This window comes from Sapajus apella, unplaced genomic scaffold (assembly GCF_009761245.1).
Source record: "Sapajus apella isolate SASKATOON/1434 unplaced genomic scaffold, GSC_monkey_1.0 scaffold38, whole genome shotgun sequence".
Lineage (NCBI taxonomy): Eukaryota > Metazoa > Chordata > Mammalia > Primates > Cebidae > Sapajus > Sapajus apella.
Window position 1 is genome coordinate 18,401,757 of NW_022436978.1, and position 25,160 is coordinate 18,426,916.

Genomic DNA, 25,160 nt, shown 5'->3' on the forward strand with positions numbered 1-25,160 from the left:
TAACAGTAGCCTCAAACTGTAAAAAATAAAAATAAAAACAAAAATGCCCATAAAGAGAAGAAAGGACAAAATGTGGTACGTTCATGCAATGAAACACTACTCAGTAGCAAAAGGCAACAAAACCACGGATCCTGGCACCACATGGATGAAATCTCACGGACATGCTGAGAAGAAAGCCACACACAAAAACGAACACACTATATTTCATTTACAATAAAATTCAAGAGTAGGCAAAACTAATCTATGTCAATAGAAATCAGAAAATGGTTGCTGGGACAGGACCAAGAAGGGAATAAATTCACTGCAAAAGGGCACACGGGAACTTTGACGGAAGAGTTCTTAACCTGGGGTAAGGATTACACAGGTGTACAGATTTATCAAAAGTGATTGAACTGTAATTCCAAAACCTATATATTTTACTGTATACAAGTTATATTTGAATACAAACAATTTTACCTTAAATTAGTATTTAAAAATTTGATTTATCAGGGGGCTCCCTGGCTCTGTTCATAGAGAAGTTTGGTGACTTTATCTCCATTTACAATAGCCTTGTTCTTTAAGTCAGTTAGCTCTTCATTAGAAAACTTGAATTATTTTTGAATTCACTAAATTTTCTAGTGAAATGCTTCTAATTTTTTTGTGCTAAATTTTTTATTCATTATTCATCATGTTCTACTTGTACATTAGAAGTTAAAGACAGTAATTGCCCTAAAGATAGTCCGAACACTCCTTTTTAAATATAAAAACAGATGCCTAAACTGGTTTGTCTAGGATATTCTTATTTCATCTCAAAAATACATTACATAAAACCTGCATTGTCATCGTTTGTAGATACTAACTGGGCAAACACAACAGCTTAATTTTTTAAGCAGATGTAGATTAGACAATTAAGTCTGTTCTGACTGGCAACCGAGGAAGCAGTGAACGGGTGTCAGGAAACTGGACTATTTTATACATAAGTACACATTCTATCAGTTGTTTTTCAAAAGCACGTATTTTCTGTGAACCACGGCATTTCCAAATTCACAAGTGCCCCTGGCTGGCTTTTTCTAGCTGAGGTGTGCTGGTCTTTACAGCTGGTACATTCCCATCAGACCCTTTCCCAGGAACTGTACTGATGATGATCTATAAAACCTGGGTAAAAACTGCATTTTAAAAAACTGCACCCAGTGAAAGGCATAAATGATATCCCTGTACTACAGTGAAAGGTAAATGTAGTAAAATTTAACTTGAAACAAGTTTGGCAGTGCTGGTTGTGATGAACAGAGAGAGGCTTAAAATGCTTAAATAAAGGAACACTTTTAATTATATAAGAAAAATTTTATTTGATAAACATAACTTCATAAACTTTAAAAAATTATTGAGAGCTGTACAATAAGTATACTATATTTACTGACAATGCAGATAATTTTTAGAGGATTAGACAGCCACAGTGTCTCAGGTCCAAATTTAAGTATTGCTACAGTATTTCTAGATACTCATTCCTCATGAAAATCTAACAATCACCATTATTACAAACATGTTGTTAGTTATGGTCTGCTTTTTATAGGAACATCATTCAAGTTATTTCACATAAAACAGCACTTTAATAATGTTTTACTTTTGTGAAAATAGATAACTCATTTCAAAATAGAAGTAAAATGTCTATAAGTGGGGATGAAAATTAATAAAACATTTTACCGTAACTCTTTGGTGTGTTGTTTTTATTAATACCTGCTTGTATCATACCCCAAACTGATCTTTATAGGAAAAACAGCAACATGGAAGATTTTCCCTTTTCTTACAGCCTCCATGAGATTTTCAGAGTAGCATATTTTAAAAACTTTTGGCTCTTGTCAATTTTCTAGTGGCCTTGACTCCTGCCTATCAGGAGTCTCAAGCTATCAGGTAAGTTCAATCTCACTACCTTTTGCAGTAGAAATGACCTCAGTCCTGGGACTAATAATAGGGCTGAATGCAGGCATTTCCTAAGGTTGATTTGCCTCTGTTAAGTCTCCCGTTCAGGATAGTGCCTGGGTTTGGATCAGGTCTGGAAGCCTTTGTATGTCATGAGCTTTAGACCCAAGGCAGGCAGAAAAGTCAGACCATAAATTCTCCCCTTTTCTCAACTTGACAGCAGATCTTTGTAGCTGTACTTCTCCCTGGCCCACACTTTGCTTCGCCCAGGGTGAGCCTATGCCTGCGAAAGCTGAGGCAGGGTGCTGAGTCACTTAGAGCAGCTGAGGGGCAATTTTGGAAACTGACTTGTGCTTGCCACTATCTTCAGGCTTACAGCCCTCAGATGAGGCAAAGGCAAGCAAGTGAGGCAAATAGATATGAGACCACTGATTAGCAATAACGTATTTAGCATTTTGCTCTGGTTTTGGCAGATAAGGGTAAGTTAACTATCAACATCATATTTCCAAAGAATTTTAAAGAAATATGCAAAGGGCATACTTTGTAGTAATAATTTTACAAGATGAATATAGCAGTAGAAAACTACAGAAAGCTTGTAGACTGCATTGTTACTTTCTTAAATAGAAAACTCTAAAATTACAAGGTAATTTTGCTTTAAAAATGAACCGGATTTGGAGTTAACAGTTCAGGATAAGCACACTAGTGGATGCCATTTATTTTTTTTAAAAAAATAAAGTTCTCCTTAACTTCAAATGGTGAATGGAGAAAATTACATCAATCACACTTTAAGCACCATTTTTGGTGAGCTGACCTCCTGTCTTGCTGCAGTTGGTCATAGGCTACTTTATGACTTTGGAGTGTTTGTCTAGTGTGTTGCTACTCAGTTTATTTGATGGCAAATAAACACTGGAATGTAGATGTAATGCAGGCGTATTGAATGTCACCTTGTTGTGTGTACATTTTATGAGCAAATTTCCATATTATCCTCCACTAACGTACTCTACTGAGTATATCTGCAGTATTTTCTTTTCTGGAACATGAATTGGTGAATGTACACATTGTACGTTGTGTTATTCAAAGTATTTCCAGAATAACACATCTTCCTAAATCCAACTATGGAATATCTAAGTTAAAAAGAAGGACTATTTTTGAAAATTAATATTTAGCTTAATAACTTAATACCGCTGCATCACTGGAACAAATGTTACATTAGCAAGAAAAGAGTTTACTAGCAAACAAAGAAAGTCTTAATTTTGGTCTCTACCATACTTTCCCTGCCAGCCCAATTCTAAAAGTCTTGTATTCACGAAACGGGAAGGAAGCTTAGGCTGCAAAATAAATCTCCAAAAAGGAATGATATTTTTAAGCGAAAACTTAGTAAAAACTTACTTAACCATTTTCTTAGTAGGTATACAACCGTTATTTGCTTAGAGCTGGGTGACGGTTCTTTTTTTTTCTGGGACAGTCTTGCTTTGTCTTCCAGGCTGATGTGCAATGGTGAGATCTCAGCTCACTGCAACCTCCACTACCCAGGTTCAGACAATTCTCCTTTCTCAGCCAACCGAGTGACTGGAATTATAGGCTCCTGCCACCATGCCCAGCTAATTTTTGTAGAGATGGGGTTTCATCATATTGGTCAGGCTGGTCTCAAACTCTTGACCTCAGGTGATCCGCCCACCTCAGCCTCCCAAAGTGCTAGGATTACAGGCATGAGCCACCACACCCAGCCTTGGGTAATAGTTCTTAAGCTAATAATCACTTCTAAATCTTAAGACAACATTACTTTTCAATAAAACAAAAACAAATGACAACACTGAACCTACCTGATCAATTCAGGATAGAAGTTAGGCTCTGAAGTGCGATGACTTATTACAGTAACATGGTAACATGTACCCGGTTAATCATTCTCAGCATTTTAATTTATTGCTGCCGTTACCTGATACTAGCATTTTAAACTTTAACAATTTACGTTCCATAGCCACACCTGAAAATATGCCTTGCACTGGGACACTGGCAGAATTTACTTTATTGTGGGAGTTTCCTATAACTTAGATAACATGGTAACCTGAAAATCACAAGATTATTAACTGAAACCCTTTATTCTAAAATCTAGCATACAGAAAGGAAAGAGCAATTCTGAGTTGGCCACAGAAAGAGGCTCTTCTTTTTTTTTTTTAATAGATTTAATTACTCATACTATTCTGATTTGTATAATTAAACATATTTGCAATATTTAAATACTGTCCAAACTTTTTATTGATATAAACTTTACAATGATGTCATGAAATACTATACACAGAGCCTTCAGGTAAAGAGGAAAAAAAAGCAAATTTAAATATGGTAACCAGATTAAAGCATGCAAAAGATCCAATGATAAAGACATTAAATTCATAATATGCTAATGGTATCTAATTTACCCACTATAGGTTCTTCATATTCTGTCACAAAAATTGTTAACATCAATTGGAAGTTTGGTGAACGAACCTGATTCCTGACTTGTATATATGATACACCCTTGCATTTATATGGCTAACTTTACAGGCCGTGGGTTACAGCAGAGTTAGAGGAATTGGTATTGGTAGAAATTTACTCCCCATACTGCTTAAGCAACGGTTGGAAATGATTCTCCTAATTTGCTCTGTGAACTTAGAACACACTAATGAATTAACAACACAGGTCACTGAGGGACCAAAATTCCTCAGTATTCACATTAACTTTTCCCAGGAAAAGCTTCAAATATAACTCTAATAAAAAAATAGAGTTCTCAAGGCAAACTTTCAGCATAATTTACATAAGCAGATTTAAATAGAAGAGTCAATAAGCAAGCTAATACTAAAAAATACACTTTACTAAGATTTATCTTTTTTCCTGCATTTATAATAAAATATAATGGCCTCAGCAACAGACTGAAATGCTATCAGGAGTCCCATAAGCACAAGGGACAAACCAGACAGATGAAAAATGTCTCTTTATTCTCAAATTTTAACATATTCAGATTCAAACTGAGGGTGCTGGGAGGGGCTTGTATTAAAGCTGTCTGTTTGCCATTATAACTCTGGGTATAAACTCCTATAAAGATTTCGGAAATTAATTTCAGAGCTAGTGTGGCCATGAACAGGGTGATCACACTGAATTTTGGGAAAGGAGGTGAAATGGCTCCCACAAAGTACTACTGCCCCTTTAACAAGTAGATGAGTCCATTGTGGAGAGAGTCAAGATGCTTCTGTCGTTGGTATAGAAAGGATCCGATGTACTCCATGATCTAAAGTAACAATAAGAGAAAAGTTTGGCTCACCAGGACCTATGTTTTAATTGAGAAAAAAATTTAAAACTGAGGACCCAAGTGCAATCACTGACTGATTCATTTAAATGCTAAAGAGAGGTTCTTCATACTAGTACTGAATGCCCAAACTTTATATTCTATAAAACCTTGGGAAAAATAATGCTCTAGTCATCATATAAAAATATTAGCCAAAATTCAAACATTCATGAGCATTAAAACAGTTTCTATATGTAGTAAAGCATGAGATGCTTTTAAAATCTTTTACTGAGAAGTTCAGTTTACAAAACAAACCCAAATCTCACTTACCAAAAGCTCTGGAATGAAATAGTAGTATGTTCCTATTATTGATCATTTCTTTTCACCTGTAAATCTTATTCTAAAGACTTTAGCATAATTAGCTTGAATGTAGTGAATGATGTATCCAAAGTTATCAAAGACATCTGTAGGTCACTAGTGTTTTAACGATGAACAAACAATTCTCTACTGGTCTGGAAAAGTTAACTCTGTCTGAATGATAAGGCCCTAAAGCAATTCATTACATAATATTTTGTGTGCAGCTGTAAACTTAAATTAGCTTGAGTTAATTTAAGCGAAAATAACTCAAGACCAAAAGTGGCCTGCCATGCTTAAAACAGACCAACCTAGTTCAAGGACAAATTAGGATTACCAAGTGAAAGGTTGTTTTCTTCTGAGACTAAACACATTTAACAACAAATACATTTTATGTAACTTTTTCCAGGACTCCCACATTCCCTAAACAGAGAGGTTACAGGAAGAGATGAGCATTAAAAATGGCCCCAATTCCCCCTTGTCAAATATTTTCTCTTTCCCAGAGACGCTAAGTTTGTATGTAGGTAGCTCAACTTTAATTTGACCAGTTTCTAGAAAAGCTTGAACAGGATCTATCTGAGGTCAGGGAAGGGCTTGTTCACTACTGCCTCTCTAGCATCTAGGACTGTGTCTGACACATATTAGGCACCTTGTATTTGTAGAATAAATAAAATGAGAAGATGAAAATTTCTTAAAGAGTAAGTATTTACAGGGGAAAAGTATGCTTTTAACTGTAACAACTATCAATACCCTAATTATCTGGAGTCAGATGTCCAGTTTCAAACTGCCAATACTTTATATGAGTTTTTCTTCTGTCCACATTGCTTACACAGAAGAATCTTATTAGGTAAAGTATCCTTCACTTTTAATTTATATAATTTTTGACAGAACACATTAAACACTTCAACTACATATTAACTACTAACAACTTTCTATTTAGAAGATAGTTTTGATTAGGATAAAGTAACTTGTTAGTAATATACAAACAGAAAATCTTTTATTGCTGAAAAACAGTTTGTTAGGGTGCAACATGGCATACCCTTTATATAGCACCATGATGCTCCCTTTGAAACTGAGCTTGCAATATTGGATACTTCGTTGACAACATCAATTAGTAAAATATAAGTTGAATTTCTGTGCCTGAATGGTGAAAATTTAACCACCAAGAAATCTGTCATATAAAAAACACTGGTGGTATTTCTCAAATGATGCCCATTACTCTTGAGTTTAGTATGTCAATGGGACAAACCACCAAGGGCTTCCACATTTTGTAAGGGCAGTCTCAGCCTTGCCCTACCTTTTGAATTAGACATGAAATAGAAATATAGATTAGATGCTGCTCTAGAGTAAAAACGGAAATGCCCAACACATTTCACAAATACAATTATATGTAAAAAACAAAAACAGAACTCTATGTATCAAAATGACTTTGAAAGTTTAAATATCATCTTAATGCATCTATGGCAATTTTCACATAGCCCTTGAAAAGCACCAGGTAGCTTGGTGTTATTAAATGACTTTATCCCCTAGAAAAGAATGAACAGATCTGAAAAGACTTTCTAGATTATTCACATGAGGAAAAAGGTAAGAAAATAATAGTAATATATATATAATAGTAAATAATATTAGTAATATATAGATTAATAGTAATAATATAACCTGTGATGTTGGACAAAAGTGGAAGGGCATTTAGTCTGTCAAATATGATACTAATAAGTTAAACATTTTATTAGGAATAAAAAAAATCAGACACAAAGAATATAGCCCAATTTTAAGTGAAAAGAAGTAGAGATGATAACAGCTACCTTCAAGAGAACATGTCAAAGTCAATTCAACACCTCCTGGGGCAAGTTCAAAAGGGGTAATGCTGCCTCAAATGGCTACGTAAAGAATAGTGCGGGCATATTACCCACATAATTGGTATCAAGAAAATGGATATATGTATACAGCAGAAAAAATTTGGGGCTAATTTAATATTCCAGTGTTAAGAAAATCATTACCAAAATATGTATTGTCATTAAAGAGAAATTTCCACTGAAGCAGAAGCTGAAAAAATTCTGTAGAGGTTCTATTGTACCTTAGTCTAACTCCTATCTTGAGTCTGTGCAATCAAGCTGTATTATTAGGTAAAATATTATTATAAATCAAGCTCTTTTGGAAGTTCCTTTGGGAAACTTGCTGGCCTAGGTACATGACAGAGCTACATTTTATAATACAATTATATAAATCATAACAAAGTCCCAGAGTTTAAGTGCTCACCCTTCTACATGGAATGAAATTACTGCAAAATGGTATCACAGCATTATGGAAGTATTTTAGATCACGTTATAATCAAGTCAGAATAAATGGGGATTCAAACCATAGACATTATGTTAACATAAGAATGCTATTTCTAAGTTTAACTGTATCATAAATACACAGTCAAGCTAAAGGTAAAGTGGGAAAGCTCACCAGTAAAAGTTACCTGAATTTTATAATAGATGAATGATATCATACTCATCGCATTTTTAAAACACAAAGCTAACTAAATAATAAAAATCATTTTTTCAGTAGGTAAGAGTAGTGCCTTCTTCACTCTTTATAACCTGTTCCTGGGATAATTTCCAAACCCTGGCGCATACAGAAATGGCTCATATTCACGGAGCACGTTTGGGACAAGGGGAACCAACGTCTCTCTCTGCCCATGTGTACCCTCCATGCATACCGTGTACTGCTGCCCTGATGTTGACAGTATGGTATCATTCACCTAAATAACACCAAGTGCAGAAAAAGCTATTTCTACCCCCTTACATCCTCTAAATAGTGATGTAACTTTTGGGAAAATGTATGAATAAATCAATTCATTGCATGTATAAATAAATTTTAAATGGCGTTTACCAAAATACAGTATTTTTTTGTTATGGTGCACGACAGCAGGCACCTGTTCTAACGCATACATTTTTAATTAGACACTAAGTACCAAGCAAAAGAAATTAAAAATAATGACTCATTTCAAAACTTCATTACAGACATAAGAAGAGGCAGGGGAGCAGAAATACAATCTTTTGTGTTTATAAATACCTCAAAACCTCAAATAAGCGACTGGAAAATATACATAAAGGGTAAGAAAAGGAAAGCCTTTGACTTCACTGTTATGTTGAGATTATTTTGTAAGGACGAAAAGCAAAAAGAATAAAAAATAAAAAGCAGGAAATAGTATACGTATAATTTTAAAAAGTTATACAAACCATGAGAGTACCATATACACATCCTACTGAGCACAGTTTAGAAAGATTATGAAACAATTTTTTAGTCATTAGATGAAGTCTCTTCAAAGGTGCTTTCTCTTCCTTTGTGAGTGAAAAAGCCCTAACCCCAAAGCCACAAAGTGAAATCTACCACTAAAGAGAGCTAATAAATAGCAGACTTCCTGCTTTAGTTGGTAAAAGCAGCTGCTGACTTATTAGGTATCTAGAGCTGCAGGTTCATCCTGTTCCAGATAGGATACTCATTTGCAGCAAAGGCTACTTAGAGAGATTTCACACCTGCTGATGTGGGTCGGACTACATCTTCCTATGACTCGTTCCAGCATTCTTCCAATAGATGCGCACGCTGCTTCTCCTTCTGGGAAACAGCATATGGAGTCCAAGCACTTGATACCTGCATTTGTTTCAGCAAGCTGGGGGAGGTGAGGCAGAAAGCATTAGTTGTTTAAAAATCTGGGCCTCTGAAAAGCATTACAAAATTACATCAAGCACTTTCAAATCAAAGGTAACATATATAAATACACGTTTTTCTATAATATGGGAAATATATAAAGGGCTTTAATTTACTAGAGTATAACCATCCAAAATTATTTTAAAGCCTTGTATCCTAAATCAGAGGTTTGACAAAATAATTATATAAATTAAGAAGCTGGGTATTATCTAAATCTATTTTTAATATTTTATTTTACTCATTTATTATGGTCAAAATGATTTACATAAATCAATCAGGAATGTAATGAATTCTAATTCTTCATGTAGTTTTTGTTTAGGTGAAGTGCTCCTGCAATTTCGATTGAAAATGTCTAGCAATTAAGATAAGTGGAATATGAACTATCTCAAAGACTGGGAAATACCAACTAGGCAGAACCTAGCCCCAATCTTCAATAACAACAAGCAAACACTTTATGTAAACTTTACTAGTGCCAGGTTCTAAGCACTCTATAGATATCCACTCCACACTTATCTTTAAAAAAAGCATCATCTATCATAAATTGCTAAAAACTTTTAAAATGGCAATCATCCCATCATCAGCTCATGATTAACATTTATTAAAGAAGTGAACAAGTAGTAGTATCAAGATTTGAAACTGAATTACTTTTTGAGTATGCAAGATTTAGGTTGATTCAGGCATAAATAGCCCAGAAAGACAATTTTATTCCATACTACTGACAATGTTAACTGAGCTAAAATGAGGGCGGAAATGGTGTGACCATGCAGGTGGATGAATCCCAACCCTTGTTTTACTTGTCAAGGATGCTCTTACATTTTTCAAGGGCTGTTGGTTTTTTAAAAAAACTTAATTCACTTTCTTTTACACATATAACATCCTGCATAGCACATCTTTTGAGGATAGAGGAGGAGGAGGAGAAATGAAGGGTTGCGCTTCCAGGAAGGTTGGGAATCACCATGTGCTGGGCTCAGGCAACAGAGGACGTTTGTGGAGATGCTCACAACAAACAAGAGAGACAGATGAGGTGGAATAGACACAATCTGGCATTCTGAACATAAGCAACGGCTAATGTCCTGCAAGATCCCTGCTCAGAAGATTCTGCCCAACACCACGAAGTGTGAAACAACGTGGTTCTTATCTGGCAACTGCCTAAGCACTTGAGGGAAAGCCAAACTTGACTTGTTCTTTCATTACAATACCCTTAGTTTAGGATTGTTTAGGGCACTGTTTCTTAAACTGTTTTGTGAGACATTTACAGACATTTCATGAAAAAAAAAAAAAAAGGTCTGTGTTCAATTAAATTTGGGAAACACCAATTTAACAAAGTTCTAAACAGACTTTTAAAGTAGCGGACTGTCAAGTCAGGACACACGGTCACCTGCATGGGGGAAGCCTGAGATATCACAATTCTCCCACTCATTTTCTTAGTGGGAGAAACCTATACCCCCAACCCCCAACCAGGAAACATTAAGCAGCACCAGGAGGATCATTCACATTCAGAGGAATAGTTTAGGAAATGCTTGTTTAGGTAACAGGATTTCATCAGTTTTCCAGTTTCCTCTTTGGGTCCCTGGGCTTCAGTTTCCCCAATCTCAAATTTACCCCTTGTAGCAACCTGGACTCCAGGGCTCCGACATACTCAGAGGATAAAGCCCCACACCCATGAAGCCTTGAAGGCTTTCCAGCCTGACCGCAGGCTGCCTTTCCTGCTCTGCTTCCCAGTGCTCTGGTACAGGCTCCACTCCAGCCAACCAGGCAGTGTTCCCTGCCCGTGGGTACGTGTCAGGGCCTGCCATCAATCAGGGTCAGAATGCTGACCCCTATACCAGGGTTCAGCTTAAATCCCACTGTCTCCATGAAACTTCCCTCACCTCTCCAATTATGAGTATCTCTTTCTCCAATTCTATTTCACTTATTTGTATCACTTAATCGGCACAAGCACTTAAACTTCTATTTACTGAGCCAAGGTCCTGTGCCAGTTTCCACAGGGGATAGTAACCTGTGCTCAATCAGCTGAGCAAAAGGTAAGGAAGAAGGCAGGAGAGGACCAGTCAAGACGCACCAATACAGCAGTTACGTTAATGGAGTGCTCACCACGTATACCCCAGCGACTAGGTAAGATTCTTCTCGCAGATTGTCTCACTGAAAACTTACAACAGCTCTGAGGAATAGGCACCATGATCACCCCCAGTTTACAGATGAGGAAACAGTTAAGAATTTGTTCAGGGTCACCCACGTCAGCTGGGGCTTGAATCCTGCAGAGCCCAGCCCCCTTTACCATGCCACTATCTTGCCTTCTAAGAGGCAGACGACTCAGAAAACAGAAGGGAAAGCTCAAACCCAGCTGCCGTTAGTGGACTGGTGGGAGGGCATGAAAATCTGATGGAAAGGGTGGCATTTAAACCGCATCTTAAAGGACTGGGGGGCATTTCAATAGCAGGAGATGGGGAGAAAGGATATTCCAGGCTGACTGAGGAGAAAAAGTGGCTGTGTGTGGGCAGCAGTGTGGTGTGTATTCAGCACACGCTTAGCCTAAGTGTAAGGGAGTGGTACTGTCCCCTTGCAAAAAGACCAGTGGTGACTCAAAGTGTGATCCATGGATCAATGCTGATCCGTAAACACTATTACCAGCCCATAAAGAAATAAGCATTTCTAATCTGTGAGAATAAGAGCTTAGAAATTTTTACAGCAGTTGGACAAAGTAAGTTTATAACTGTTAAATTCAATAATTTAAAAACTGTAGTTTATGTATCTCTTAGATTTCATTTTCCTATAATTCATTTTTACTGTATTTGTAAAAGCACTGGCTTAAGATGAACTGGAAATTAAAAGAAAACAACACCAAACTCGTCCTTCACCACATTTATTTGGGGAGAACTAAACCAGAAACTCAAGAGAGCAAGGATCTTGGTCTGACATTTTTTAGTTTAGCAACATGTGTCGACTGGAAGGGATTCATCGAGGATGACACCCAGGAGGGAACCAGCATTTGAATATCCATGTATGTGCAAGACACTGCCCTGGTCTGGATCTGACCTTATGTAATTATCTGCATTCATCATCTTTCACTTTATCTTAGAGACAGGGTCTTGCTCTGTCACCCAAGCTGGAGTGCAGAGGCATGGTCAATCATGGCTCACCACAGCCTCAACCTCCTGGGCTCAAGCAATCCTTCCACCTCCGCCTCCTGGGTAGCTACTACAGGTGTGTGTCGCCATGTCAGGCTAATTTTTAATTTTAGTAGAGACAGGCTCTTACTATACTGCCCAGGCTGGTCTCAAACTCCTGGCCTCCAGTGGTCCTCCCGCCTCAGCCTCTCAAAGTGCTGGGCTTACAGGTGTGAGCTACTGAGCCTTGTCATCCTTCACTTTAAAACTGAAGGACAGTTATTAAAATAAGGACATCCCAACAGAGAAGGTAAACATCTTGAAATGTCAAAAATTTTAATAAATGACTTCTTCAGATCACCTTTTGAACTAAATATATTTTTGTGTATATAAAATTTGTACATATGTTTCCTTTTTCCTCTAAAGGAAAAAAAAAAAAAAAAAAGAGCTGCTTTTTTTTTTTTTTTTTTTGGTAACTGAGTCTCACTCTGTTGCCCTGGCGGGAGTGCAGTGGTGCAATCTCAGTTCACTGCAACCTCCTCCTCCTGGATTCAAGCAATTTTCATGCCTCAGCCTCCTGAGCAGCTGGGACTACCCGCATGCACCAACACACCCAGCTAATTTTTTGTATTTTAGTACAGATGGGGTTTACCATGTTGCCCAGGCTGGTCCTGATTTCCTGAGCTCAGGCAATCTGCCCACATCAGCCTCCCAAAGTGCTAGGATTACAAGCATGAGCCACCACACTCAGCCTCACCTGAACGTCGGCTGCTTCTGTAAAGCTATCTACAGAAAATGCTGTACTGTTCTCTAGCAAACCTCCAAGCTCTACTACTTTCCCACACAGACATCTTTGATCTCAATATTCAGTAACTGGGAGCTTGGCGAGAACACCTGTGTAGCCACAGCTGCCAATGTAATTGGGGGAAGGGGAGAGGAATGCAGCGTTTAGAGCTCTTTTCATTCAAAGTAAGGAGAGGAAATCATTACCTTTTTTGGGAGACCACTTATAAATGACAGAAAAGAAAAAACAGCATAGTAATGGGAGTGAGACCCTACAGGGTGATACCAAGAGGTCACCTTTAATTTATCAGAAGTTTTGACTGGTAAGCCTCACTTTCTACCACACTTGCTCCCAGGAATGACCACATAATATAGTGCTAAAAGGCTGTCAAGCAAAACAACTATGTCTATTCAACATGACTACGCACAGCTAATACAAATGCTCATCTTCACAGAAATTGCCTTTTGAAATAAATTCTGGCTGCTTTTATTTCCACTATTTTTCTATCAATGACAGTAAACACTTAGATATTTATCTTATTGCTTACACAAAATTACTTTCCTGAAACCTAACAACCTTCCTTAAATCTTATAAATTTTAGAAAACTGTCTTACATTTCTAACACTTTTTTAGTCATGTCTATGACATTCTAGCAAATCAAATAAAGGTTTTTGTTTTTGTAAGTTTAGATAATAACTGTCCAACAATTAACCATGCTAGGTCTTTTGCCCTTAAAGGTGTTTTATTTATTTTTTGAGACAGTGTCTCGCTCTGTTGCTCAAACTGGAGTGCAGAGGCATGATCTCAGCTCAGTGAAACCTCTTCCTCACGGGTTCAAGCAATTCTCCTGCCTCAGCCTCCTAAGGTGCTGGGACTGCTGGCATGTGCCACCATGCCCAGCTAATTTTTGTGTTTTTAGTAGAGACAGAGTTTCACCACATTAGCCAGGATGGTCTTGATTTCCTGACCTTGTGATCCGCCCACCTCAGCCTCCCAAAGTGCTGGGATTACAGGCCACTACACCTGGCCACAGTGTTTTATAATAATCAAAGTAAGTACCTTGCATAGTCTTGAGGGAATTATTTGGAAAGAAGTTTCAAACTCTAATTATAAAAATGAAAAAAAGAGGTTTGTGTTTAAGGAAATGTTTTTCTTTTTTCTTTTTTTTTTTTGAGACGGAGTTTCGCTCTTGTTACCCAGACTGGAGTGCAATGGCGCGATCTCGGCTCACCGCAACCTCCGCCTCCTGGGTTCAGGCAATTCTCCTGCCTCAGCCTCCTGAGTAGCTGGGATTACAGGCACGCGCCACCATGCCCAGCTAATTTTTTGTAGTTTTAGTAGAGATGGGGTTTCACCGTGTTGACCAGGATGGTCTCGATCTCTTGACCTCGTGATCCACCCGCCTCGGCCTCCCAAAGTGCTGGGATTATAGGCGTGAGCCACCGCACCCGGCCTATGTTTTTCTTTCTAATGTAAAATGAAGTCATCAAATATTACTGATTTCCCAATCTGATTAGGAATCATAAAATCTCTAAAACAAGTAATGGGCTTCATCTCATTATTCAGAATTGCAAAGGAGATAGCCATGCAGTGATGAAATCTGGGTAACTCGTATATCTTACTCAAGGCCTGTTTCTCCAAAACATTCTTTACGCTTATATTCACTCTTCTAAACTTCCTTTCCTCTCTCCTTCCCCCTAAGAAAAATAAACAACATAGAAATATTATAAAATACTTCCAATATTGTCTTTTATGGATTTCTTGAGAGAAGGAGATTTCTGTATTACTTAAATTTAACTATGAGAATAAGAATATAGGCCGGGAGCGGTGGCTCACATTTGTAATCCCAGAACTTTGGGAGGCCAGGAGTTCAAGACCAGCCTGGCGAACAAAGCGAAACCCCGCCTCTACTAAATATACAAAAATTAGAGCTCCATGTGTAATCCCAGCTAGTTGGTAGGCTGAGGCAAAAGAATTGCTTGAACCAGGAGGTACAGGTTGCAGTGAGCCAAGATGGTGCCTCTGTACTCCAGCCTGGGCAACAGAGTGAGACTCTATGTCAAAAAAAAAAGAAGAAAATAAGAATATGATCAGAATTATACTGATTAGGTAAATTTATTTTGATAATCTGGCTTATTCCTAGTTTGAAAGAGGACTAGGCCTTTTGTTTTAATGATGTACTTATTCTACTGGTTACACAAATAACAACATAGGACTAGGAATTTGTAGTTTAGGTGGGGAAGGAATTAATACCTGTGAAAAATGATAAAATCTCCAAATTTAATGCAGAGGATTAATTAATGTCATAGGGTGTAAGAATTCACTTACCATTCCTTTGCAAAAGTCACTGTAAAAGGCCCCTGTTATTTAATGGGAACAGTCTAAGAACCCATTCAATGGACATATTAAAGCAAAGCAGTACTAGATTCACATCTTATGAAATATCCACAACAACTCGAATGTGTGGGCAGCTTTGGTCACAGAGGACACAATTTTATAGTTTTGGTTTTGTCAGGTCCCAGGTAGATTATCTGCTTTGTAGACTACCCAGGGCATAACAAATCCGGCTCTTTACCCAGCAAGCTCTTCACATGAGCTTTCTTTGGAGCTCAATCAGAGCATATTAAAAAAAACTAAACACCTTTCTACAGCAAGGCACAAGAAAAATATACTGTAAATATAATCATATGAAGCATACCAAAACAAACAAAAATTCAGAATTCTTCTGAATATCATTTCAACTGATAATAATAACAGGGTTAATTTTTCATTTAGGGCAATCCACTAAAATAATCTGATTTAAAAACTGTTATCTTATAGAATAGTTCAGATTCTTTAAATTATTCTACCTGTTCCAGGGTCTGATTTATAGTGTTGTTAAAACATTTACAATCTTCAAGTGACTTAGTTTCATCACTGCTTATCCCTTATAAGACAACAGCACTTTTTTGACTAGTAATCACAATAAATAAAATGGCAATTAGTCTAAATACTATAACTATTACTGGCAGGAAATTTTATCCTCCATAATTACTACCAATCAAAATATTCTGCAAATCCCAATTAGTTCTAGAAATGGTTGTTAGGGTTTATTCCTCAAGAGAAAAGAAAATCAAGCTCTCATCAATTCTTATTATTTTTTATTAGAAAGGTACAACTATGAAAATTTATGAACCAGGTGTGGTGGCTCACACCTATAACCCAGCAGTTTGGGAGGCTGAGGCAGGTGGATTGCTTAAGCCCAGGAGTTTGAGACCAGTGTGGGAAACATGGCGAGACCCAACCTCCACAAAAAATACAAAAAACTAGCCGGTCATGGTGGGACGCACCTGTAGTCCCAGTTACTGGGGGAGAGGTGTCTGGGGTGGGAGGACCACTTGAGCCGAGGAGATCAAGGATGCAGTGAGCCATGATTGTGCCACTGCACTCCAGTCTGGGCGATGGAATGAGACCCTGTCTCAAAGGAGAAAAAGAAAAAAATTATGAAAAGAATGGAAAATTTGTTGAACATCAGTCAGCAGCAAATTTCTCAGTACTAAGTCTAAGCACCCTACTCTTTGATCATTCAACTTAAGAGGTGAGCTTAGATAAGTAACTCAGTATGTAACTACATTAAGATGGGTAAATGATACACAACTACAACTTCAAGGGGAAAACGATTTCAGAGATAACAGAAATAGCATGACATTTTCAAAAGGAGAAGTGAACAGGAGTATTTTCTTGAATGTAAGACAATAGGTTGTGAGAGTATCTTTAGAGGTTAGATTGTGAGGTGAAGTCTGATTTATCTTTGGAACTCTAAAGAGAGATTGACAAAATTTTCAGGGATGGACGTACGAAAAATGTAAAGACCACAAAAATGGAAAACAACAAAACCAAAACAACATATGAGGAACAGTGAAGAAATTAGTAAAGAAATGGAAATGTCAGGTCAGGTGTCCCACAACATGCCCCCCAAGCATGAGAACTTAGTGGCTGAGTCCCGGGAAGGTCCGGCGCAGTACTACCTAGTGCACGCAACACCCGTCCTGCTGGCTGCAAGCCTCAGCTAGCAGGTGCCTACTGTCCTCCCCTCTGTGCTGGCTTTCAGCAAATTCATATGCTGAGCTGACTGAACCCTGATCTTCTTCCATCTGGAAGGACAAAAAAGCAACAAGTCTCATATTACAGAATGATACTCTTTACCATATACAGGTTTAAAATCAAAGCAACAAGCTGGCGTCCACAATCTGAGGCACAAAAGAATGTTCAAAGAACAGCACAGTTACTGTCACGAAAGAGGGCTAACAGAAACTTCTTAAGGTAAACAACACAAGCAAACAAAATAAAGCCACGATTCTCCAGTGCACAAAACTCTAACTAAACATATATTACAGCTAAGTTAAAACCAAATTTCTTTCAATACAATTCACTTTCTTCTATTAAATTCATTTGCCACCAAGATTCAGGGTTCTTATTGCAAAGGTATGTCAAATTTTTCACCTTTCCCGCTTCCCTTCTCAGAAGACTTCTCTACTGTAACTGGACTTCATGACCTCAGAAATGTTGAACATGTGTGCAATGGGCTTACCTGACCTATCTGTTAACAAAATAAATTTAATCCTCAATTAAATAGATTTTTAATGAGCATTGATAATTTACATAAATTTCAGTTCTTTTTCTGTATTTGCATTAGAGACTTTTGGAGGCAATTTAATATGTGTCCAAAGACATCCTTATTTTGCATCTTATTAAATTACAAGAAAATGTCCTTAATGAATAAAAATCGATTTTGCCTCATCACTACATATTTTCCCAAGACTGACCAATAATTATTTCTATGAAAGATGCTGTAATGAATTTCTGACATAAACAAAAAATAAGCAGAATTCCTTGGTTTCAAGAGTATAGTAAGTTTATGTGAAGATATCTTAATAGCTTTGCCTATAATACAAAGGAAGAGGAGAAGGGAAAATACTTAAAACGAGCTTTGTTTTATTCAAAAGAAAATTGTTAATAGTTTTGTATTAATCTTTTTTTTTTTTTTAAAGAAAAAGTCCTACTCTGTTAATCCAGGATAGAGTGCCAGTGGCATGAACTTGGCTCACTGCAACCTCCATCTCCTGGCTTCAAGTGATTCTCTTGTCTCAGCCTCTCAAGTAGCTGGGATTACAGGTGCCTGCCACCATGCTTAGCTAATTTTTGTATTTTTACTACAGATGCGGTTTCACCATGTTGGCCAGGATGGCCTTTAACTCTTCACCTTAAGTGATCCACCTACCTTGGCCTTCCAAAGTACTGGGATTATAGGCATGAGCCACTGCGCCTGGCCTTAGTTGTTCCTAAGAAATACTAACTTGTCAAGATTTGAAAGCTTTTAAAGATATCCGATATCCATACAGTTTTCCTCTCTGTCACAGGAGTAGTTACGCTATTATGGATCAAACCCATGGAATATTGCTCAATGCAGTTAAAAAAATTGATGCATTCAAAATTCAGAGGCCGCATCGGCAGAAAGAGGTATACGAGCACTTGTACTCCACACAGCTATGAACAAATGCCCACCTAGTGGCCACTCACTGCTCAATTTGAGTAACTGTTTTCTCTGCCTGGCTTTTGGTTGAGCACAGTATTTCTTCTTTGTGTTTTCTTTAATGCTGATGGTAAATAAATAGACCACAGTACATAAAATGATCATCTGACAGGTGAAGAACCTGGAGGCCCCGAAGTGAAGTGACTTGGTTAGGGCCCACTGGGAGTAGCAGCAACTGCAGCACCAGCATTCAGATCTGCCGCTCTCTGAACAGTGTTCGTTTCCGCTTGTTCCACCACCTGACTGAACAGTGGCTTGCAGGAGGATCAACTCGCCAACATCCTGCTCTCACTGTGGTCCTTCGTACATGAATGTTCAGCTTACTGTTTAATTAGAGTATTACAGAAGCTGTGATCTTTATGATCTCCTTTCTCCATTAAGTCTAGCTTTGCTCAAAAAATGTGGTTTAAGCCAATATGAAATGTGAAAATTTGACTTCCTAAAAATATAATTATTCAAAACACAAAAGTTATCTTTATATGACAGAAGAGTGGGCTAGAGTGTGCTTTTAAATAATGAGCTCTCCTTTTGCTTTAGAGTTAAATAATTAGATGTTCAAAAATGTGATAGAAAGCTACTGCTTTTAAAGTCACCTACAGATAAAATTGTGATATATATATTTGGCTCAGCCAAAAGTGAAGGTAAATCTTTAAGTTTGTTTTAATTTAGTTCTTGTTTTAAATACAAAATTTAGTTGACTACCACTTAAACACCCATTTGTACTCTCATCTATCATTATTATACCACTATAATTCAAAATACAATTTTTTCTAAAGTTGAAGCTAATAAAAAACTTGAAAGGTTCAGTAAACCTTTACACAGCTCAATGTTATGAACTCGGAGTTTTATAAAAGGTTAAGTGGTGCTTTGTAAAGGCCATTCATTCAATCAAATGAACACAAAGATTAGACACCTTGAGAATAAATAAGAATTTAAAATTCAAATGAACACAGAAAGATTAGAAACCGTGAGAATAAAAAAGAATTTTTAGAAAGTACATGATTAAGAATCTGTAAGAAATCAACAGGGCAAGAAATGGAAAAGTGTCAATTTCTAAAAAGAAAAATAAGTTATATTAATTTTCCCCTTTAAACCACACTTAATACATAGTTTTAGTATCTTAATATAAAAAGTTCTAAAATTTAAGGTTTCATCCCTTTCTATCAAAAGACATCTCTGTACTATGATCTTTTGTACAAACTGACAAATGAATCTGTCTGTGGAGATAAAGACACACACACATATTGTTCAATTTATAGATGCACTAAATAGTAGCCAGGATATGAGATGCTTTAGCAGCCATTACAGTATACAAACACAAATATGCACATCTATTTACAATACAGATTAAGGCAAGATAAAAAATGGGCAACTCTTACTTCAAAATATGTAGCTTTAATTACTCAACATGCAGGAGCATTCATAAATATGAATAACATGACAAGCAGAAGCATTAGAATTGTACTAGAAAAGGTAGTTAAGATGTAAAAATATATAACAAGGTATAGATCTCTGTTCTGTTATGCTGAATTTTTATCTGAATTTTCTTCTCAAAGAAGAAATGGATTTTTTTTTTTTTTAGGTTTTAACATACATGTTAATAAAGGTCAAATTAGCCAGAGACAGGGCTATGCTAACAAAAATGCCCCACTCTTTATTCATGCCTCTGCCCATCTTTTGGTATTAATTGACCTTTAAGCATGCAGAAGAGTTAATGAGGTTCTACTCCTCCTACTCTACCTAAGTCTGCTCAGCTGATTCCTTGCCCTCGACAATGGCTGCAGTGCGATGAACTCGTCACTTAAAGCAACTGTGTTGGAGTACATCTATAAGTGGACAGAAAAGGGATGGACACACAACAAGTCAGTGAGCTGTATTCATCATCTAAGAGACAGACACAGGACATGCTCTGTAAATATATCTGCTCCTACACGAGGAAAAAATATCATATGTGATACACATACATGACTAACATTTGTAGGGCCATTGGCTGTGCCATCAAAGAAATTTATTCTTCACTCAACACATTGTTACTCTGGAGAAAAACAAGGCTCAGAATAAATGCTGACAGCTCTTCCTTTGATACAAGTTTTCTTGCTACTTTTGGTAAACAAGTAGCTGACACCTTTCTAGCCACTTGTCCAACATTTGAAATCAGAAATGATACAAAGCTAAAAATAATAATTACTGCCCATAGCAAAGGAATAATGTTGCATATAGGATTTCAATGACCATATACTGTTTCAGCACAAGAAAAAAAAAAAAGGAAAAACACACCAACCCCAGCAGGCTAGAAGATCCCTGAGTAGAAGTGGATATTTCCTTCTTGGATTAGACCACCTAGAACATCCAGTTAAGTCATTTAGAAGTCAATTTAGTGAGTCAAGAAGGAAGATTATACTAGCTTTCACACATAGATAAAATGACTGGTTCACTGTACATTCAATTTTTAATCAAATAGACTAAATCAATTTTTAGCTCATAGCGAAAGAACCAAAAAATACATAAGCACTTTTAACTTGTCTAGGGGCCTAAATATTTCCTATGTATTCCTTTAAAAAGAGGCTACAGGAAAGGTAACAATAACTACTATTATCACCTTTTATATTATTAAGAAATCTCTATGAAAACATGTAAGTTTGCAAATGCTCTGCCTAAAGTAGAATTTCTAAGGATAATATATTTATCCTGATTACTGGTGAGTATCTCCAATCTGAAAATCCAAAATCTGAAACTTTGAGTGCTGCTGACATGACGCTCAAACAAAATGCTCATTGAAGCATGTCAGATTTTGAATTAAGGATGCTGAATCAGTAAGTATAATGCAAATATTCCAAAATCTTCAACAATCTGAAAACGAGCATTCTGGATAAAGGATACTTAACTTGTATTTACTTTTATAAAACATTAAGTCTTTTTTTTTTTTTGAGACTTACAAATTGCCCAGGCTGGAGTGCAGTGGCGCAATATTGGCTCACTGCAACCTCTGCCTCCCAGATTCAAGCAATTCTCATGCCTTAGCCTCCTGAGCAGCTGGGATTACAGGCGTCGGCCACCATACTCAGCTAATTTTTCTATTTTAAAAATTTTTTAGTAGAGACAGGGTTTCAGCATGTTGGCCAGACTGGTCGTAAATCCCTGAGCTCAAGTGATCCGCCCGCCTCAGCCTCCCAAAGTGCTGGGATTACAGGTGTGAGCCACTGCACCTGGCCTCAAGAATTAAGTCTTTAAAACAATGCCATTCACGTATTTCGGTAAAATATAACTGTATTTAGGCCAAAAAGGGTAGAAAAATTATTCTCCGTAAAGATCTGGAAAATAAGCGTAATGGACAAAGTATTAAAAATAGTACTCTTTTATTATAATTTTTTTTCCAGAAGATCAGGAATAGTAAAATAGGCAAACTTTCTGATATATATTGAAGTAAAATATTGCAGAGTGGAAAAGTCTGTCCACACTGATATAAATATATATGCATGAACAGATAATCAGATTATGCAAACTTTTTAGCCCCATTTGGAGATCAGTATCACAGAGCAACATTCACATCCTCGTTTTACATATAATGATACCTGTTTTAGTGAGGACCAACTATATTCAGGCTCAGTGTGAGGTACTTCATACTCATTTTCTCTAACAACCATGTAAAGTGCTAATTATTTTTCTGATTTTATAGAGGAGGAAACTGAGGCTTAGTGAAGCAACTTGATCAAGGACATACATAATGAACTGTTGAAACAATATCTGAATTCAAGTTTGTCAGGCGTCACAGGCCTATGCTGTCTCAATGGTGTGAACGTGTATATTGGCTAGGACTCAGCTGTCAAAGCAAATAAATGCTATAGAAATGCTGTGGACATGACCAACTGAAATTAAAACTAATGCACTGGTCAGGAAGTCTAATTCACATCACTAAATGTTTAGGAAGTAGTTTTTCTATGTGTAGGATGAATATACAACTAAATTTCCAAAACTGAAACAAAATTCACTTGGCATGTTACAGCATGTTTAAAAAATCTCAACCTGAGAAGAACTAAATAATTAATAAACTGAGTGTTTATCAGGGCGTAAGAGTTGACTAGAATATATTTTTGAGAGTATTTATCCAGTACTATGATATAGTTAAAAGGACAAAGTGTGAGATTTCTAGCTCATGTACTAGTCAAATATATAAAAAAGGCACATTCAACTAAACAGATACTATTCTTGAGCATCTACTATGTATTTGAAAATTATTTCATTTAATCTTCACCACAAAGTTAACAAAAGATATTTCTAGCCTAAGTTTACCAATGAGGAAACTAAGATTCAAAGTCACAGAGATACCAAGTGGCAGAGCTGGGATTTGCGCTGAAATCTATCACGCCCCAAAGATTCTTAAGCACTATGTAATGTACTGCTAATATTTGCTGTCGTTTAATATTTATTAATCAATGTTTACTGATATAATGTATTTTTTAAAATTCCATTCTGTAAAAATTATTTAGGTTAAAGAACTTATTTCATACTTTTTTGTTGAAAATACTGTAATCAGAAAAAAAAATTACTCAAATTCTTATGTTTCTAATGACATTGGCTACAGATCTTCATTATATATCTGATAGAATCCTGTGATATTACTTTAAAAATATTTACTATTATTATCTGGATATAACTTGATAGTTTCATACCTAAAAACAAAGTTTTATTAACAATACGATGTAACTTTTAAAAAATTTTAATTTATCAGTAGTCACAAAATTAATAGAAATAGTAAGAAATAATTTCAAAAATATCACACTGGACAATGTTTATGTCACAAAATACTTGAAACAAGAAAGGCTAATTTCCTATCTTTGACATAAGCAAATTATAATGACAGCTATTCATCATTAAAGATCCCTAACTAAGAAGATATTGAATATAAAAAGCAGTTACCTGTGCCTTTTCAGTACTGGTAGGATAGAGGTGTCGGTCAAATACCTTCTTTATAATATCAAGAAACAGACACGTAACAACCATGAGGATTATGGCAAACCAGGCAGAACCACTTGAAAGGAGGTGAATAAACACAAAGTACATATTCTGGGAGCCCAAAAATGGCCTGCAAAGAAAGACAATATGCTTAATAAAAGTGGAAACTGAAAGAACTTAAATCAGGACATCATGTAAAGACGCTATATTTGAAAGTTTAAGTACTCCAAGAAAATGTTCAAAATTGAAATCAGTATAAATTAATTAACTGAACAACAAAACAAAATAGGCTTTAGTTGTTAAAAATAAAACAACTATAGTTTTTTACGAAAACAGCAAGCAGTCGACCAGATAACCCTATCTTAGTGGTGGTGTGTCAGAAGAGTCATGTAGTAATCCAGACTTAAGGGACGAAGCAAGTAAGAACAAGTGGGCAACAAAATATTTTAGAAGACTGATTATCTACATCTTAGGATAAAGCTTTATTCGGAGGCTCTTCTTCAAAAACATATTTTAAAATTAATGTACTCATAAATACTAGTTTTACACAGTAATAGGTGTTACAAAGGTATTCTTTTTGGGTTTTTGCATACACTACCTCAAAAGAATATGGTGCAATATAGAAATATTCATGACAGCATCCTTTTATGATCCTAAATAGAAGTTAATGTTTAGCTAATCCAAATTTTTTTGGCCGACTTTCAGAAGTTTTTGTCTGATAAATGGATCAAAGGCATAGCAAGCAAATGTAATATAAATTCTCCAAAAGAGAGACTTCAGCTGTCCATCACTTTACCAAGGAACCTCAGGAGAAAAGTTAATTTTTAATCTATCAGAGTAGCTAATTGAGTATCTGATTCTACCAAGAAGATGATGCATACTACTTACTTTTGTGAGAAAAGTTAATGATTAATATTGAATGGTTCTATGTGACTTATTTTATTGTACACATTAATACATAAATACATAATATAACTAATGTAATGAAAATTGTGATATAAGACAATTGGGGTTTAAATCTTGGCTTTGCTACTTTTTTGTCTTTGTGACCCTGAGGTTTAGTTTCTACATAGGAAAAAAAAAGGGGGAGATAATTATTGTGATGAATCAATATAATCTTATATTAAAAATCCAGCAAAATTGTAGATATTTTTAAAAAGTTAGTTTTTTTTTCCTGTCCTATCAGTAAGATCAACTGAAAGAAGTAAACTTACCAGAAGTCTCCAATCTATTATGAGCAGAATATGTTCATAATGTAACCTGTCACAATAAATGTTTATTATCGTTGATGCAATACAATTCAAATACAATATATTCACTCACCAGAGAATCCCTCCATAAAACAAGGAAAATACGAAATAAAAGATAATAGATCCCCAGGTAACAAGATGGTTGATCCAAGTCCAAAAATGAGTTTCCAGAGCCATCTAAAAAAAAGTTTTTATATCCTTAGAAATATAAACAAATAAAGCTTTCCCGTAACCTTTCAGATAAAACTCAAGAATAAACACAATTACAAATATCTAAAAGTTCCTCAGA

The 25,160-nt window shown here is 36.2% G+C and overlaps 1 protein-coding gene across 6 annotated transcripts in view; it reads right to left on the reverse strand.

The window, feature by feature from the left end:
* Positions 1-3,797: 3,797 nt before the first annotated feature.
* The window catches only part of ATP11B (ATPase phospholipid transporting 11B (putative)), a 126,114-nt gene continuing 104,751 nt past the window's right edge, over positions 3,798-25,160 (reverse strand). For 2 of the 6 annotated variants that reach the window (XM_032298494.1, XM_032298500.1), the window contains 4 exons: positions 24,945-25,048; positions 23,586-23,751; positions 9,034-9,167; positions 3,798-5,158 (listed from right to left, as the gene is read on the reverse strand). In XM_032298494.1, the coding sequence (XP_032154385.1) occupies positions 5,077-5,158; positions 9,034-9,167; positions 23,586-23,751; positions 24,945-25,048 (486 nt within the window). In that variant the 3' untranslated portion in view covers positions 3,798-5,076. Of the gene's footprint in view, positions 5,159-9,033; positions 9,168-17,103; positions 17,230-20,191; positions 20,495-23,585; positions 23,752-24,944; positions 25,049-25,160 lie in introns of those variants that run through there. The other 4 variants (XM_032298495.1, XM_032298497.1, XM_032298498.1 and 1 more) reach the window with 4 other exon arrangements.